Source organism: Emydura macquarii, unplaced genomic scaffold, assembly GCF_026122565.2.
Source record: "Emydura macquarii macquarii isolate MOO-44397 ecotype Brisbane River unplaced genomic scaffold, CSIRO-AGI_Emac_v2 contig_1551, whole genome shotgun sequence".
Classification (NCBI taxonomy): Eukaryota; Metazoa; Chordata; order Testudines; family Chelidae; genus Emydura; species Emydura macquarii.
The window spans coordinates 11,132,807-11,150,020 of record NW_027131688.1 but is presented as its reverse complement, the minus strand read 5'-3'; the positions used below and the strand labels follow the sequence as shown (position 1 = coordinate 11,150,020).

Here is a 17,214-nt window from a genome sequence, read left to right as displayed (position 1 = left end):
AAGGCCTGATTTGTATGTTTGTTTAGTTCCAACATATATCTATATCAAAAGTTAAACATTCATTTTCTATCAAAATTGAATGACTTTACATTTTTTCGAAGTGGTACTGGAAAGGCTGTGGGAAGTCATTTTAAAACACCCAGTCAAGAATCTTGGAACCCTAAAATATGAAGGGAACTGAAGGTCTCACATTAACGTTTGGAATTTTTATTAAAACATAAAAATATGTTCTCAAGGACATGTAATAAATTATCTGATGTAATTCTATTATGCTGCAGCTAAATATGCACAGGACGCCAGCTGAGCAAAATCTGGAAATACTATAGTGTCGTTTCTTAGCTCACAATTAAATGTGATAGTGTGAGCTTATCTCCATGCATTATGTTTTACAACTGGCCTATATCTGGTATAAATTAAGGGCCAGATTTTGATACCCACAAAGAACCAGATTCTTACTCTCACTGAGTAATACCTTGCTCCATGAGTACTTCCACTCTCTTCAATTGGGCTACTTGTTCAGGAAGGCACTACTCATGAATGAGGGTCTGAGATCTAATCCTAAATGCTAAATCATTCATTAAAGGTCTGACTTCCTCAACTAAAAGCAAAGTTCAGAGTAGTTTGGCATACTTGTTTCCTTGAATGGCAATGTATAGTAACAACTAATCTAGCAAAAACTGGAGCCTTCAGACACTTGGTAATGCAAGGAGGAATCATCTAAAACGTAAGGTATGTTCTGAGTCAGTGCATGTCCTGCAGCCATACCACCTTCAGCCGTGATCTTGTCATCTAGCATCAGTTGGCGATGGTCAGTAACTGGATGAGGGACCGGCCAGAACAGGCAAGCTACGATAGAAGTGCTGTTGGCGACTAACTATCCATGAGTCCAGGGACTTCTGCTGTTGGAAATGCTATAATTTGACATTTGTAAAAGCTGAAGGCCTGGCTGCTTATGGTGATTAACAATAGCCCACTAACGAGCCCCAATACTAGCATTAACCAACATTGATCTGTCCCCCAGCTGGAGCCTAGCAGGAGCCCACAAAGTGGCCCCCACTCTAGCCCTGATCTGGGATCCCAAACTTGCCCCACCCTAAATCTAAAAACCACTTATGAATTGATCGGAAACCTATCCCTAAATCTACACTGGGGGGGGGCCCCACAAAGTGATTCCACACCTAACGTTATCCCTACCCCTGGCCCGAAGTCTCCCCTCAACCAGAGCTAAGAACTGCACCAATTATGGTTGCACCTGGTCTGTTTTTAACTGGCCTGGCTGGTTTTTGTACTGCCTTGCCAATTAACAAATTGAATATGCCAGGGGGGTTTTCACATGGGACGTAGTAGAGCGCTCTACGTTCACACTCTTGTAGTCCAGACTGCAGCACTGTGTTAAAATAATGTCAGAAAAATGCTAAAATTACGTTAAAATACACATTGGATATGTTCACAGGAGAAAAACGGTTTCCTAAAACATTTTAGGAATAATTAGCTACTGTCAGCACTAAGACCCTTTTTAAGGGGAGGGGGCGAGACAGTGGCCAGTTTTGTTGGTCGGGGGATGGCCAGTGACGAGGTTTCCTGCGTCTCAGAGGTGACACCCCTAGGGTTGCCAGGTGGCTGGTTTTTGACAGGAACGTCTGGTCGAAAAGGGAACCCGACCGCGTCCGGTTACTTGCAGGAACTGACCTCGCCACTGGGGGACGGGAAAAGCAGCAGGTGTTGCTGGAGCCTGGAGGAGCGGCTGTGCTGAGCAGCTGCTGCTGTTCCTGGCGCCCAGCCTGACGGAGCTGGCTCCTGGACCGGACTGCTAAGTAGGTATCGCTGCTGTCTGGGACGCGGGGGGACATGGAGCATCTCTGGGAAGGACTCATTCTGGCCAAAACTCTGCACGGCGCGGTCTAACTCTGGCATGGTGAGTAGCTGCCCTGGGTCTTTTTTCAAAGCTCATTGTTATTGGCAGGTGCCCTTATCTCAGTGACTGCAGCCTGCTTAGACTGAGCGCTTGGCTGCATGTATGGAGCTGAAATAGAAGATGCATTTGTCTGGAATTAACTTTCCTCCTTTTTCTCTAGAGCAGGGGGTGGCTAAATTCACTGACCCCCTGAGACTCCCCTCCCCGCTGAGCAGAAGCCTCTAGCCCCACCATCCTGCTGCAGGGCAGAAGCTCTGAGCTCCCCCCACCCCAGTCTGGTAGGCAGAGATTCGGGGAGGGGGACATAGGGGATTCTACAAGCCGCACGTTAGCTGTAAAAGAGCCAGGTGCAGCTCAGGCACCACGGTTTGCCCACCCCTGCTCTAGAGTGTGTAGCATGGGATCCAGTGTGTGAGTACTACAAAACCACCCTTCTGGAACTATCACTCTTCCCCCAAAAGTGTCAGACCACTGTTCTGGAGTATTCCCGTATGACTTGAGCCCGGCTCTCACAGTCCTCCTAGGCAGCAGATAGCTGCACGCCATGCACTGGCTGCAGTCCCACGAGGCCTGACGAGTTCATGTTTCATTCACTTTCTTTTGACGCTCCGAAAGGGGTGCATGGAAGCCTAGATAGACCAGCACCAACGTTACACTCCCTGAGTGCAGGGGCTTATGTGCGTGCACCAGAGCTCTTGGAGGAAGTCAAGCAGCACGCGGACACGAGTGATTCAGCTGATCAAGCATATGTGGCCGTTCAGAAAATCTTTGAGACGGTCCCTTACGAAAGGGCTCGTAAGCAATCATGGGATAAGACGGGAAGGTCCTTTCATGGCTCAATAACTGGTTAAAATCAATAACTGCCCCACCTGGCCGGGCCCTGATTTCTCTACCCCAGTCCCTCACTCTAGGGATGGACCCACCCACCCCGGAGTGCCCCGATTTCCCCACCCCAACCCCTCGCTCCAGGGACCACCCCTGCCTTGCTGTGCCCCAATATCCTCACCCTGGCCCCTCACTCCAAGGACTGCCCGATTGGGCAGGCAGGTTCCACATCAGTTCCTCTCAGCCCAGCGCTGCCGGCAGCGAGTGAGTCTCTGGGGATTGGAGAGTGAGTGACAGGTGTGGGGGGTGGCGAGAAAGTGATGCGGGAGCAAGTGGGGCAGGGGACAAGGCCTCGGAGAAAGAGGTGGGGCAGGGGTGTTTGGTTTTCAGTGATTAGAAAGTTGGCAGCTCTAGATGGTGCTCCAATTCTACCCTCACACCACCACACTTGAGCCCAAATACAAAGCATTGCACCCTTAACACAAATCAGCCTGACCCCTAGCCCGAGTTCAGACTCACAAAAGGGCTCCGGTCGCAATCCTTTCCTTATTCCTAGCATCTAAACTGGCCCCAACTGTATTTCTGTCTCAGCCATAGGAACTGACCTCCAGTCTAACCTGGGCCACCAAGCCCATCGCAACGCAGACCTTAGTTCAGGCCACGAAACTCTGCCCCAACTCAGCTCAATGAATAACATTGAGAAGTCTACAGGTAAGGTTTTGGCCAGGTGTTAGGCCTGGGTTAGGGTTAATAGGCCAGCGCTGAGGTTAGGAACAGTTTATGGGCTCAAGACACATTTAGAGTTGGGAACTAGGTCTTGGCCTAAGGCATAAGTTAGTTTTGGGGCCTGTTTATAAACCCTGCTCTTGCCTAGGGATGGGCCATTTAGTGGGTTATGGTTGAGTCCAGTTCATGAGAAGAAGTGATGAGATAACTTGTATTTGTGAGGTGAGGGGTGTTGGGAGGAGGGCCTTGTGACATAGGAAGCGATGGAGCCATTCATAGTTTGGTGGAGGTTGAAGGATGTGGTCACTATGCCAATCCCAAGAGCATTCACTAGGAAGCCATTGGTGCACTGCGTGGGTTACTGAAGGCATCTTTCACAACACATCTTAGGTGTGCGCCAATGCCTACTATTGCACAGCATGCGGTAGCTTATTGAGACACACGACAATCAATTATGTAGGCTAGCAACATGCAGGACTCGCGGCTTCTGAATCATTTCAAATGCTTTTGTTTTTGTTTTGCTTTTTTAAACTTATTACATCTTGGGCCTGAGTCTGAGCTCATTTACACACAGGCAAATTGAAATGGAAATGAATGCATTTTTTTTGCCCCACAAAGAACAGGTGTAAGTGAAGCCAGAATAAGGCCGAGCGTGATGTCCCATTATCAAGCGCATATGGTTTTTAGCAGTGCAATTCTGGTCACGCAGTGATTAGCTTATGTAAACACTTCCTTTCTATGGGTGCTTGGTCTCAATAATCTTTGGATTGAATTCCTTTCTAATATAACTAACGCTAAATGGTAATCTCAGTTCCACACTGTGTTCATAAAAGTAATATGCTTTTTGAGTGATACTGAAGGGCATTTTGTACATTGGTTTAAAAAAATATATCAATTTGTAGTCAAATTGCTCCCAAGTAATAGTCATCTTTGACTGATTGATTCTATGACCGTTGGTATTATAGTCAAACAATGACATTTTAAATGATAGCTTGAGAGTTTTAAGGAATTAGCTGTGGTTGGCTTTTAAAGGATTTTTCACTGTGGCGAGTGAGACAAATATTAATGTGGGTTAAAGCCACTGTTACTAGAATGCGTGGCCAAGATTTTTAAAGGGCACCAGTGGGGTTTGTTTGGTTTTTTTTTTTGGGTGGGGGGGGGGGGCGGGAGGGGAGAGAGGCACAACCCTTGACCCAGCTTAGAGGAGCCTGAAGATAGCTGAAACACCAACTCACTCTAAGGCGTCTCAAAGTCACTAATCACTTTTGAAAAGGTTGGCTGATTAAAGCCTTGGTATGTTTTAAACACTCCCCCCCCCCCCAAAAAAAAAAAAAAAAAAACCAAAAAAACCCACTGTTGGCCAGCTATTGTAGCAGCATATCGAAAATGGGCAGCCTGCCTACCTGTCCTTAACACTGCATTCGTATAGTACTGACTGAAATTAGTTTGTTGAGAAGAGTCTGTTTGGAAAGCCCTGATATTGTAACCCGCGATTTGTATAAAAGCCATGGGCATGCTGTAGTAGGTGAACAGCATTGCAAAAAATCAGTGTTAAGAAATTGTGTCAGGCCCCCCAGTCATGACATTAGCTTAAAAAGCATGAGATTAAAAAAAAAAACCCCGGGTCTTTTTATTCTTCTGGTATTTGAACCTTTGGGGAAGAGGGGGTCATATTTTCAAGCTTTTCCTGACCCACAATGGGTATGTAGTGACCTTTTTTTTCAAATGAAAGCTCATCATCTCATGAATCCAGGAGATGGGGCTTTAAGAAAAGGTCTGAGCAGCACGAGACTCATGATAACATTGCCAGAGTTGGCAATATTGCCAATTGTAGGACTGGGGCTGTTAACTTCAATGGGAGGAATTTTAGATGAAGATCACGCTTTCTGTTTACACCTGGAGGCCTATTTTCCTGCTTCTGTACATATGGCAAATTTAACCCAGAAATCTAGTTCTCTCAAAATCCTCTTGCAATGGCTGAGAACATGTTAACTAATAGAAAGGGCTGCTAGATGCTCATAGTCAAAGTGAAAACTGATTGTACATCAGGGACCACCCTGACTTGTTTCTAACAATTTACTGTTCTTCATTAATAGATATTTTTTAGTGAAAACGCTACATACCAAAATGAACAAAAAAAAAATCCTCTCTCTTTAATTGCCAAAGCACAGCCGCTCAGTGTGAACATAGACTCAAAGGTCAGAAGGGAGCAATATGATAACCTAGTCTGACCTCCTGCACAACGCAGGCCACAGAACTGCACTTATCCACACCTGTAATAGAAACCTGAACTATGACTGAGTTATTAAAGTCCTCAAACCATGGTTTAAAGACTCTAAGATACAGAGCATCCATCAGCAAATGAGCCATGCCCCATGCTACAGAGGAAGGCAAAAAAACCCCAGAGCCTTTGCCAATCTGCCCTGAGGGAAAATTTCTTCCCGACCCTAAATATGGCAATCAGCTAAACCCTGAGCATGTGGGCAACTCACCAGCCAGACACCCAAGAAAGAATTCTCTGTAGTAACTCAGAACTCACCTCAGCTAACATCCCTACACAGGCTATTGGCATCGCTACCACCAGTAGTCAAAGATCAGTTAATTGCCAAATTAGGCTGTCCCAGCATACCATCCCCTCCATAAATTTATCAAGCTCAGTTTTGAAGCTTGCTAGGTTTTTTGCCCCCCCCTGCCCCCCTTGGAAGGCTGTTCCAGAACTTCACTCCTCTGCTAGTTAGAAACCTTCGTCTAATTTCAAGTCTAAACTTCCTGATGGCCAGTTTATATCCATTTGTTCTTGTGCCCACATTGGTGCTGAATTTAAATAATTCCTCTCCCTCCCTGGTATTTAATCCCTCTGATGTATTTATAAAGAGCAATCATATCTCCCCTCAGCCTTCTTTTCGTTAGGCTAAACAAGCCCAGATCTTTGAGTCTCCCCTCATAAGGCAGGTTTTCTATTCCGTGGATCATCCTAGTAGCCCTTCTCAGCACCTGTTCCGGTTTGAATTCATCTTTCTTAAGCATGGGGGACCAGAACTGCACACAGTATTCCACATGAGGGTGCACCAGCGCCTTGTATAATAGTACTAACACCCCCCCTTTCTCTACTGGAAATACCTCGTCTGATACATCCAAGGACTGCATTAGTTTTTTTCTCAGCCACATCACACTGATGGCTCATAGTCATCCTGTGATCAACCAATACGCCCAGGTCCTTCTCCTCCTCTGTCACTTCCAGTTGATGCATCCCCAATTTATAACAGAAATTCTTGTTATTAGTCCCTAAATACATGACCTTGCACTTTCCACTATTGAAATTTCATCCTATTTGTATTACTCCAGTTTACAAGGTCATCCAGATCTTCCTGTATGATATCCCAATCCTTTGCTGTGTTGGCAATGCCTCCCAACTTTGTGTTATCTGCAAACTTTATTAGCACACTCCCACTTTTTGTGCCAAGGTCAGTAATGAAAAGGTTGAACAGCTCCACTTCTCATTAAGCCTCTTCAGGTACAGAATCAGGCCTGTGAGGAATTTCAACTTTAATAAACTACAAAAACAACTTCATATTCTGGCCTTACAATTTCATGAGATGGTTGAGTTTCCAGGCAGCACAGAGCATTTGTGCCCTGACCTGTCAAGTCTGGAGGAATGGTCTTGAACTTGGTTAAGTAAGGTGTAAAATATCCAGTGGATACCAGTGAGCATTTCAAAACGCCCATGCTACGTAGCAACAGCAAGAGTCTTTGCATTAAAAAAAGCAGTATTGCATGTTAGGCATACTGTCCAGTCAGACTTACAAGGCCTGAGCCAAAGCCCATTGCAATCAATGGGAGTTCTGCCTATCAAGAATAAAATGCAAGATTAAATTTTACCTAAGCTCATCGTACACATAAGTTTCACATGCAGTTTAGCACCAAGGTGCTATGTAAGAGCTAGGTTTTATGATGCTGATGAATCAAACTCTCCCAAAGTTTGGGGCTAACCAGACCTGGGATTTTTTTGCCTTGGATCCATCTCTCGTTTTACATACCCTGGATCTGTCCTTATCAGACTGGCCACCATTCTCCATGCCCCAACCTCAACCACCCCTGTGCCACAGAATCACGGCTGTCCCTTCGTGTCTGGAGACTTCAGGCCTCCTTTGAAATAGTACTTGCGCTCACGGAGGAGCACTTAGTTAGTAGCTTCACACCCTTTGAAACAATTATTTCACCTCCTGCCCTGAAGCTGAATGCTCATGATTTGCCTGACACTGTTGCCGTCTGATTTCTTGTTCTTTTTTCCAATTTTTTTCTTGGAGTTTGAGAGAGTCAGGTACGGTATCAATCCACATGGAGCGAGTCCCAGCCTTCAGTGACGGTAGGCTTTAACATTCAAATGGCTGAGGCCTGGAGCTGTTGGAGCAGATGAAGTAACTGTAGCCTCTGAAAGGTCTCTTTAATGGCACTCAGGTGACATCTGAGCATTTGAGAGCAGTTTCAAATCAAGCTGCACAAAGCAGACTATCAATAAGCTGTATGGAAAGGTCACAATTCCACTTAATGGCTTAGAAAGTAGACTTTATTGTGGAGCTAAATTTCCCCCACCTTGCCTCACTCCCATAGATGCAATGACATGACCAACCTGTCCCTGCAGTGCAGCTGCAGGAATTGTGCATGCTGACGCCACTTATTTTATGTGGTTGGGTAACATCAATTACCTTGGCCACCACTAGAGACTGAATCCAGGGCATCACTTGAGCTGCAGCTTGAGTGAAAAGAGTTTTTCCATTGATTTCCATGGGCTTTGGATTAGTCCATAACTTGACAGCCGTAGCTGACACGTATTCTGTGGATCAGGCACAGAGGAGCACATACAATGAACGTAGGTTACATTTGCGCCCACAGCTGTTTGGGAGCCTCCATTGTCCTGACTTTAATTTAGCTCTGTTTAAGAGGAAGGCAATAGCATTCCTAGAATACAGCTTGGTGGTTCAAGCAGAAAATGCCCATAAAAATCAAAGGTCACTTAAGAACATTTGGTTATTACTTTACATAGATCTGCTTTAAATGAATTGGTTGTAGCACTAAGCCTTCAGTAACTGTGGGCCTCCTTTACAATTAATCCTATAAAGTCTAAAGCTTTTGAGTGAAGCAATCTGAAAATTTTATTGTAGTCACACAACTTGGGTTGTACCCCCATGGAAAGGAAATATTGACCTGGCAGCTGTGTTATCAAATTTCTCTTCTTGTGAAGGCTGCAGCAAATCTGCCTGGCAGGAAAACAAAACGTGCTATGAATAAACATCTTGAGTGCTACGCCATAAAATAATGCCCTTCTGAGGGTTCAGGAAAGAGACAACAATAACAATACTATCCCAGCACAGTGTGAAGACTCAACCTTTACCGGAATAAAAACAATTTCCCTTGCAGACATATGAAATAAGCAATGTGTCTGTAGACCTCATGTTGAGACAGCTTGAGTTTCCAGATGTGTAATAATGAAATCTATTAATCCTAGTACTATCTTGTATATTCCAATCAATGAAATTACACTGGAATATTTTTCTTCACTTCTTGATGAGTTTCATGGAGATATACATGTTAAAAAAAACTGATAACCACAATTAGCCTATCTGCATAATTCTGAGTACTTTTTTTTATTAATTAGGGTTTTGCTTGAAGTTCAGCTGTTATTTGGATGTTATTTTTGCAATCAGTTCTGTAACATTATCCTCATCGCTGTCCCATTTCATTACATATGCCTAGCCTTGTGTGTGTAGATATATGTCTGTCTGAATTTCATGTACGTTCATTCACAAGATTCAAGGAAAAATGCACGCATCTCTGCAACACAGTGGTCTGTCACAACCAGTATCTCCTGTGCTATTATTCAGTCAAATAATATATGCAACAAAAGGAATAGACAATATACACTAGGAACCAGAAACATCCTCTGCCACTCCTGTTTCCAATGCCAAGGTTGGATTGGGCCTTCTGTCAGTTTCTTGGCTTTGGTACCCTAGATTGCCATCCAACTCAAGCCTAGGCCCATTTTACAGATGGGGAATTGAGGTACAGAGGCAAAGTGACTTGCTGAAGATCACACAGGAAATCTGTGGCGCAGTAATGATTCGGAAGCAACATCTCTCACCTCCTAGGTCGATGCCCCAGCCACCAGATCATCCTTCCTCTCATAAACCAGAATCATACAATTACATTTATTATAATGCACTTTATCCCTCGCATTACATTCTATAATGAGGTAATATACCTGCAGGGTAGAAACTGGAGATGTGCATCATAGTCTTCTGCTTACAGACAGGGGCTTCTGGTGTGATTATTTCTCTTCTTTAAGTCTCACCTAGCTACTAGACTATATTTAGCTGTGGTGTTGCAATTGCCCATCGCTTTATGTCTTAGATCTATTCCATTGAGGTAAGGAATGTCAAATGTCCCACTTGAATTCTAAATTCACTTAATCTTAGTTCACAGGGACAGTTTGATTTGTAAATTTCCTATTTTACATTTATGGATGAATTTAGGACTATATAAGTGTTGGCAGATGACAGAACTAGGAGCAATGGTCTCAAATTGCAGTGGGGGACGTCTCGGTTGCATATTAGGAAAAAGGTTTTCACTAGGAGGGTGATGAAGCACTGGAATGGGTTATCTAGAGAGGTGGTGGATTCTCCACCCTTAGAGGTTTTTAAGGCCCGGCTTGACAAAGCCCTGGGTGGGATGGTTTAGTTGGGTTGGTCCTGCTTTGAGCAGGGAGTGGGACTAGATGACCTCCTGAGGTCCCTTCCAGCCTTTGTCGTCTATGATTCTATGGTGCTTCCTCTGAAGTTTTCCCTCCTGCAACTTGTGTGCCTCTCTGCAAGTTGTTACATCTCCCTCAAGCAGCTCTAACCACTGTCATACCCTAGCCTCCACAGCAGTGTGTGCAAATAAAGCCATCTTCCAGTATGCCCTGAAGGTCATCAGACCAGAGGTCAACTTTTCAAAAGTAACTATGTGACTTTTGGTTTTCAGGTGCACTTAGACTCCTCATTGCTTTGATTTCTGTGGGAACTGGGCACCTCAGTGCTTTTGAAAATCCCACTGGGCACCTATCTACATTTGAAGGTGCCCAAATAGCTTTTAAAATCTGGCCATTTTAGACAAGTTTTTACCCCAGCGCTATTTCCTACCGTGGGTGGGGAATCCAGAACTGATTCCCACTTCTACTGGGAGAATGCTCTACCTAGCGAACCCTCTCTTTCAAATTCAGAGGGATTATTCTAGTTCAAGCTCCTCCACGACCATAGCATACGGTAGTGTGGTACAGAGAGCGAAGAAGGCTCTCCTGTTGGAAAGTCCCAAGCCAAGATGAGGTTGAAACTTTACAGGTCAAGATGAGGTTGAAACTGGACTGAAATATATTTTAATATGTAGCCATTGATGCTAAATAGATTCCCCAATGGATTAGGTGCGTTTAGGCTCAGCTCTGCCCTGCCATGCTAAGGGTACAGAAATTTTGTGTGTGATATTCTATGGTTTTATTTGAAAAACAGCACGTGTATGTGACTGCATAAAGGAAAGCATGCAACATCATCCATGTGCACAAGTGGGCAGCACCAAGATTGCGGATTCATCCTTAACCTTGGCATCTCCTGGCTTCCTTCTGTTACTTGTTACTCCAAAAAATGAATTTTGGGACGTTGCTATAATAACCTGCCTATTGCCCCCTGTAGTCCATTCTTCCCGGGGTTGTTAAGGAAACACTAAAGGGCATGGATATAACCTTCCAATACAATCATTGACACAGGCAGTATTCTTTCCAAAACACAGTATCTTTTTATTGATGTAACTAATAATCCCAACTACAGTATGATATAAAAATCCTAACCAGCACACCAAATCCCTGAAACTCCAATCCCTTAAATTAAAGAGCACTTAAACTAGGACAGCATATAGTTTAAATGATTCTAAGCAAAGCAAGTTGTTGCAAGTGGCCAGTTTGCAACAAATTGCTGACAGCTGATCGGAAGGGGCTTTAAAGTTTACATAGATGTGTTGCAATTAAGAACACAATTTTACGTATTCTTATCAACACACATATACTAACTCTATATCAGTGTTTCTCAATTAAATTTGGCCACGGAACCCTTTTGAACTCCATAAATAATTGCGGAACCCCCCAAACCCTTAGCAGTCTTCAAATGTCGAAATAAGCAAAGGTCAGCATTTCTCACTTAAATTACACTTACACTGGATACCCTCCACCGGAAAATCCGAGACATCTTCCCTTTTTCGGTGGCACGGAGAACAGCTGCTCTCGGTGGCGCAGCAAACAGCTGCTCGCGGAACCCTAACAGTGTTCCCGCGGAACCCGAACACCAATTGAGAAATACTGCTCTATATACTGTGCTATCCCATACTTACGCTAAACTAGAATTAAAAGAATATTAAGCTTACTCTATAAGTCCATCGATGTTTCCTTTTAAAAATGACTGCTGTTATAGCTCAGGTCCTGGTCAGTCAGCTCTGCTCTGCTCCAGTTTTCTTCTCTTTCTCTGCAGCAGCCTTTCTGGTGTCAGTGTGGGTTTCCCGGCTCTCCCGGAACGCCTCTCTCTTTCTCAGACGCAGACTCGGACTCCGAAACTGGTGCTGGCAGCTCCCTTTTATGCTACACTGTCGCACTCTCTATATATACCTTGCTATTCTTAGAAGCAATTACCTCATTTGCACATGCTCAGTCTTAAGCATTACCGCAGAGTTCTGATGGACAGCTCGGACCTTTAAAACAAGTTGTGACCGGTATGAGTGGGTTCTGACCAGCTCGCTGCTCAGCTAACTGACCGCTCTGTCACCCCTTACTGCACATGCTCAGTAGCCACCAATCTTGCACATGCTCACTGTACTTCGGAGCTGTGATTCTGCCGATCCACACACACGTACTTGGCTCTTTGCCAGGGCACCATTTAAAAAATCCTAAATTCTCACTGAGCATGCTCAGGATCTGCAGCATTCACCTCAGGGTGAAGTGACTTTTGCTTATGCAGAACAGGGATCAGAAATACAGAGTAAAGACTGGAGAATTTCTCTGGTAATAATCTGTGCAACCTTATTGTTCTAGCAATGCAGTGATTTTAATGGAACAAAGAGAATATTTCAGCAGAGCCATGCCTCCCTGCTATCAGAGCATCGCCGCTGATCTCCTGTACCACATCGTCTCCCTTGGCAGGCTGGTAGGGGTGGAAGTAGAGATAGAGAGGATATTTTATGTCTGCATTTGCCACTGGTGTGATCGCTGCTGGAATACTGTGCCCAGTTCTGGTTCCCACAATTCAAGAAGGATGTCGGTAAATTGGAGAGGGTTCAGAGAAGAGCCACGAGCATGATTAAAGGATTAGAGAACATGCCTTATAATGACACACGCAAGGAGTTCAATCTCTTTAGTTTAACAAAGAGAAGGTTAAGGGTGATTTGATTATAGGCAATAAGTACCCACACGGGGAACAAATATTTAATAATTAGTTTGTCAATCTAGCAAAGAAAGGTATAACACGATCCAATCGCTGGAAGTTGAAGTGAGACGAATTCAGACTAGAAATAAGGTGTAAATTTTTAACTGTGGGAGTAATTAACCATTGGAACAATTTACCAAGGGTTATAGTGGTGTCTCCAGCACTGAAATTTTTTGAATCAAGACTGGATGTTTTTTCAAAAAGCTCTGCTCTAGGAATTATTTTGGAGCAGTTCTCTGGCCGGTGTTATACAGGAGGGCAGACTAGATGATCACAGTGGTCCCTTCTGGCCTCAGAATCGATGACTTTTGCTGGGCCGTATCAACAATTCTTCCATATATTGTCTTTTTCTTTTTAACAATGCTTAGAATTTTCCTCTAAGTTTTTCTTTACCGTGTGTCTTGTTCTAGCTATACAGAGAAGAGCCTTGATCCTGCAGAGACTTGAACGTGTGCTTAACATTACACACTGTGAGTAGAGCCACTAAAGTTAATGGACAATTCACAGTGTGTAAGTCTTTGTGGGTTGACGCTCAGAACACACTTCCAAGTCATTTTTATGTCACAGAACATAGGCTGTCACGATACCCGTGGTTGGTAATGTATGGGAAATAAATAATTAATGGGTTCAATTGCAGAGTTAAGCTTACGCATGATAGGTGTCACCAGCAAATTACCTATATAAAATATTTTAGTATAGCTACTACAAATGATATATTATACACATACTCACTCACTCACTCATACACACACATAAAATTCAAGTTTAGTCAAAAATTTCCAGTTTTTCACCAACAAATTGAAAAACAAAAATCAGTAAAAACAAATTTACTGGAAACAATTTTTCATAACTGCACAGATTTTATTTTTTGTTTTAATTTTTGCTTTTTTTTTTTAGCTCAGGAAGTTTAATTATTTTTGTTAATATCCAGAACAAAATTGGCATTTGTGAGCAAAGCTAATAAATATATAATAAACTGGGGAAAATATTTGGTGCTGCCCATCTATGTAAAGACCTACCCCATTTGTGAGTGTTGCATCTGCAAATTCCATACATCCCACTAAACGCACATATCCAAACAAGACATACTGTGGTGTAGCGCTGTTAAAAAAAAAATCATGCGCCATGTTTTTTTGTTTTCTCTTGTCATCTGGCAGCCTGTCACCCGAGTCCTCATGTTTTGTAGCAACAATTTCCATTCAGTTGTGAAGGAGAGTCATAGGCACTGAAAAATGCATCGTGGTGTAAACATTAACCTGATGGAGCAGTAAAAGTGTTTTGTGGATGAGTAAGTTCTGCCAAAGAATGTCATTCCTATCTGATCGCATTACACGGGTCCACTGCATGGCTGCTCATTAACCGCCCTCTCCCCACTGGCCCAAAAAGAACAGTAAAAAAAAAAACCTACCAATCCTTTATGATGAAGATGGGATAGAAGGAAAAAACAGAATGACAGCTAGAGTTGGGCAAAGAACTGAAAACAGTGATACATGGTAAAATCCTGCCCCCCGTTAAAATGCATGGCAAAATTTCCACTGACTTCAATGGACTTCCCCCATAGAATGGGGGACTTGAGTTAGGACTTAACAAAGCTGCCTCTGATGTCTGGCTCTGCTATGGACTTCCTGTGTGACCTTGAGCAGGTCACTGGATCTCTTTGTACCTCAGTTCCCCATCTGTAAATTGGGGATAATACTACTCTTCTTGTCTGGTTAGATTGCCAACGCTTCTGGGCTGGCACTCTCTTCCACCTTGTGTTTGTACAGCTCCTAGCACGACGAGGGCCAGGATCTTGGTTGGGGTCTTTAGGTGCTAGCATTATGGTTCTTAAAAAGTCTTTTTCACAAATATTGAGTCAAATCTCAAGCTGACTTTTCTGCCTCACTCTTCATGCCCCTAGTGTGAGCATGATCCATGAGTAGGCCAGCGCCTGAGTTGTTACACTGAAGCCCTTAAACTAAGTGCTCCTCATTCAGGGACATTAGGCATTTTCTGTAGCTCTGTGTTCTCTCGCTCTGCAAGTGCCTCACCTTCCACGAGAGGCCTCCTTAGTCTGTGTCCTTTTGACGAAGAACCCAACTCCTGAGTCTTTCTCCTCTTCCTGTTAGCGCTTCAAGGACAAATTTCCTTAGTAAGAGCAAAGCTTTTACAAACCGGCTGGTCGTAGAAGCAAAGGGAAACTTCTCCAGGCCAATCACAGGTGAACTGAGCAACTGCCTTTTAGTAAAAGTGTTTTAAGATGCAAATATTTATGGGGGAGGGGGAGACTCACTCAGACCCTTGTCTTTTATTTGGTGTTTACCTCAAACTTCTCTGGATTAGTTTAATATTCAATAGCAGCCAGCCTCTCATCTGCTTCAGGAAGTGGCCAGCCCAGGTCAATGTTTAACTGGGCTCACCAAATCTGGATTTAAGAAGGAAGGGCTTGGGGAGGAATAGCCATGGAAACCGGCCTACCAGACGCTCAATCGGCTCGGCATGTGTGTGGGGTCAGGCAGACCATGAAAGTTGCCCTGGAGGGAATCTGGGGGCTTTACAAACATGGCTTGTCTTCAAAGGGAGTCCAAGACACAGATCAGTCTTATGGTCAAGTCCGAGAACTACTGCACATAGTCTTTTCTTTTGTCTTTTTTTTTTTTTTGCTTTGAATGTTGTAACTCAGTAAAATGGGCCTGAGCTACTCCAGGACTCATCAGAAGGTGACAAAAGTGGCACCAGTGCAAACCAAAGAGGAGGTGCCTACTCCACCATGCACTGCTGCTTTGTGTGGATTTTACAACACCCCGGAAGAGAGACATTTAGGCTCATTTGTAGCCATGGAGGAGAGAAACCCATTGTTTCAAAGGCAGCTTCCACCCCTAAGAGAAATTCGGTATGGCAGATGCTCCACAGGTAACCTAGCCATGACTGCTGTCTCTAGTGTGCTTTGATTGGCTGATCATTTGTTCTTGGTGTTTGAACGATCTTTGTTGCTAAATAGACATATGGCTCAGCAGAAAATCATTGCATTTTTAACTAAGACAAATGCTAGAAAGCTGCAAGTTTACCAAATGCAATGTGTGCGTGTGTGTGTGTGCATGTGTTATTCTAGGCATGTGTCTATTTCTGACACTTCCTGTATATTTGTGTTGTGAAAAAAGATCATTTTTTTAGCTTGCTTTAGAAAACTGTCTCAAGTATTAATTGACATCTCAAATAGCCCCGATCATGCAATCTGTGATTGTGTGAGTCATCCTTACACACGTAAATCGTCCCATTGACCTTGACTTCAATGAGATTAGATGTGGAAGAGTTGCAGGAGTGGTCCTAAAGTGTACTTCTGTAGCAACCCCATCATATGGTACTATACATCTCTACTATGTGTGCATATAATGATATGATCTACACACAGCCCTGAGTTAAACCTAAGGAATTATTCAAAGTTTGGACAAGATCCTCAGCTGATGTAAAGCAGAGCAGTAATAATACTGAGCTCTTATCTAGCATTTTTCATCAGTAGATCTCAATGCACTTTACACAAGAAGCTGAGAATCATTATGGAGCTCAGCTTATTTACTCCAGCTGAAGGTCTAGACCAGAGTACATAACACATGATAGTGAAACTGGAAACATTGCTTTGAATAACCAAGTAATGCAAACTGTAAGGGAACCAACCTACCATTTCTATGTAACTACATCTCCTTTGATTTCAATGGGATTACTCAGATGAGTAAACGTATGCAGGATTAGGCCCTAACTTGTTTCTAACAGTGAATTTCATTGGAAGTCACTGGTGAAATGTGACTTAGCAGGGGTGGATATTTTCCCCCTTCCTTGCTGCATATAGATAGTTGCGCTAAGAGCATGAGAGGAAATGTACGGCTACCCTGATAGCAGACACATTTCGGGAGCAGAAAAGGGTCTGGGTGTGAATACAGATTGTCCCTGGATATGCAGCATGATCTTTGGAGTGCTTTATGATAGCAACAGCACTTAAATAACTACTCCTGTTCAGCAAAGAGCTAAACATTGGGTATTTATCAAGTACATTTAAAAAAAGTCATCACTGTCAATGTCATTTTTCATTACATGTACTGGTTTTGTTAATAAAAGAGTGCATCCCATTTGAATGATGAATTAGCTGGAGCCACTATCTGAACAAACAAATGCTCGTTACACAAAATGTTTTATTTCGTTCATAGGGATTCATTTCCACTTGTGTCAGATTAACCTTTCTGAGAGTACGTGAGGTAGCTTTGTTATTGAAGAGCA

At 43.5% G+C, this 17,214-nt stretch overlaps 1 protein-coding gene across 7 annotated transcripts in view; it reads left to right on the top strand.

Moving 5' to 3' along the window:
* Window positions 1–14,404: 14,404 nt before the first annotated feature.
* CCDC198 (coiled-coil domain containing 198) overlaps window positions 14,405–17,214 on the top strand; it is a 28,278-nt gene continuing 25,468 nt past the window's right edge. For 6 of the 7 annotated variants that reach the window (XR_010921138.1, XR_010921137.1, XR_010921135.1 and 3 more), the window contains exon 1: window positions 15,432–15,855. Coding sequence is in view for 2 of the 7 variants with exons in the window: in XM_067554852.1 (XP_067410953.1) it covers window positions 15,630–15,855 (226 nt within the window). In the remaining 5 variants the exon portion in view is untranslated. Of the gene's footprint in view, window positions 14,457–15,431; window positions 15,856–17,214 lie in introns of those variants that run through there. The other variant, XM_067554856.1, reaches the window with a different exon arrangement.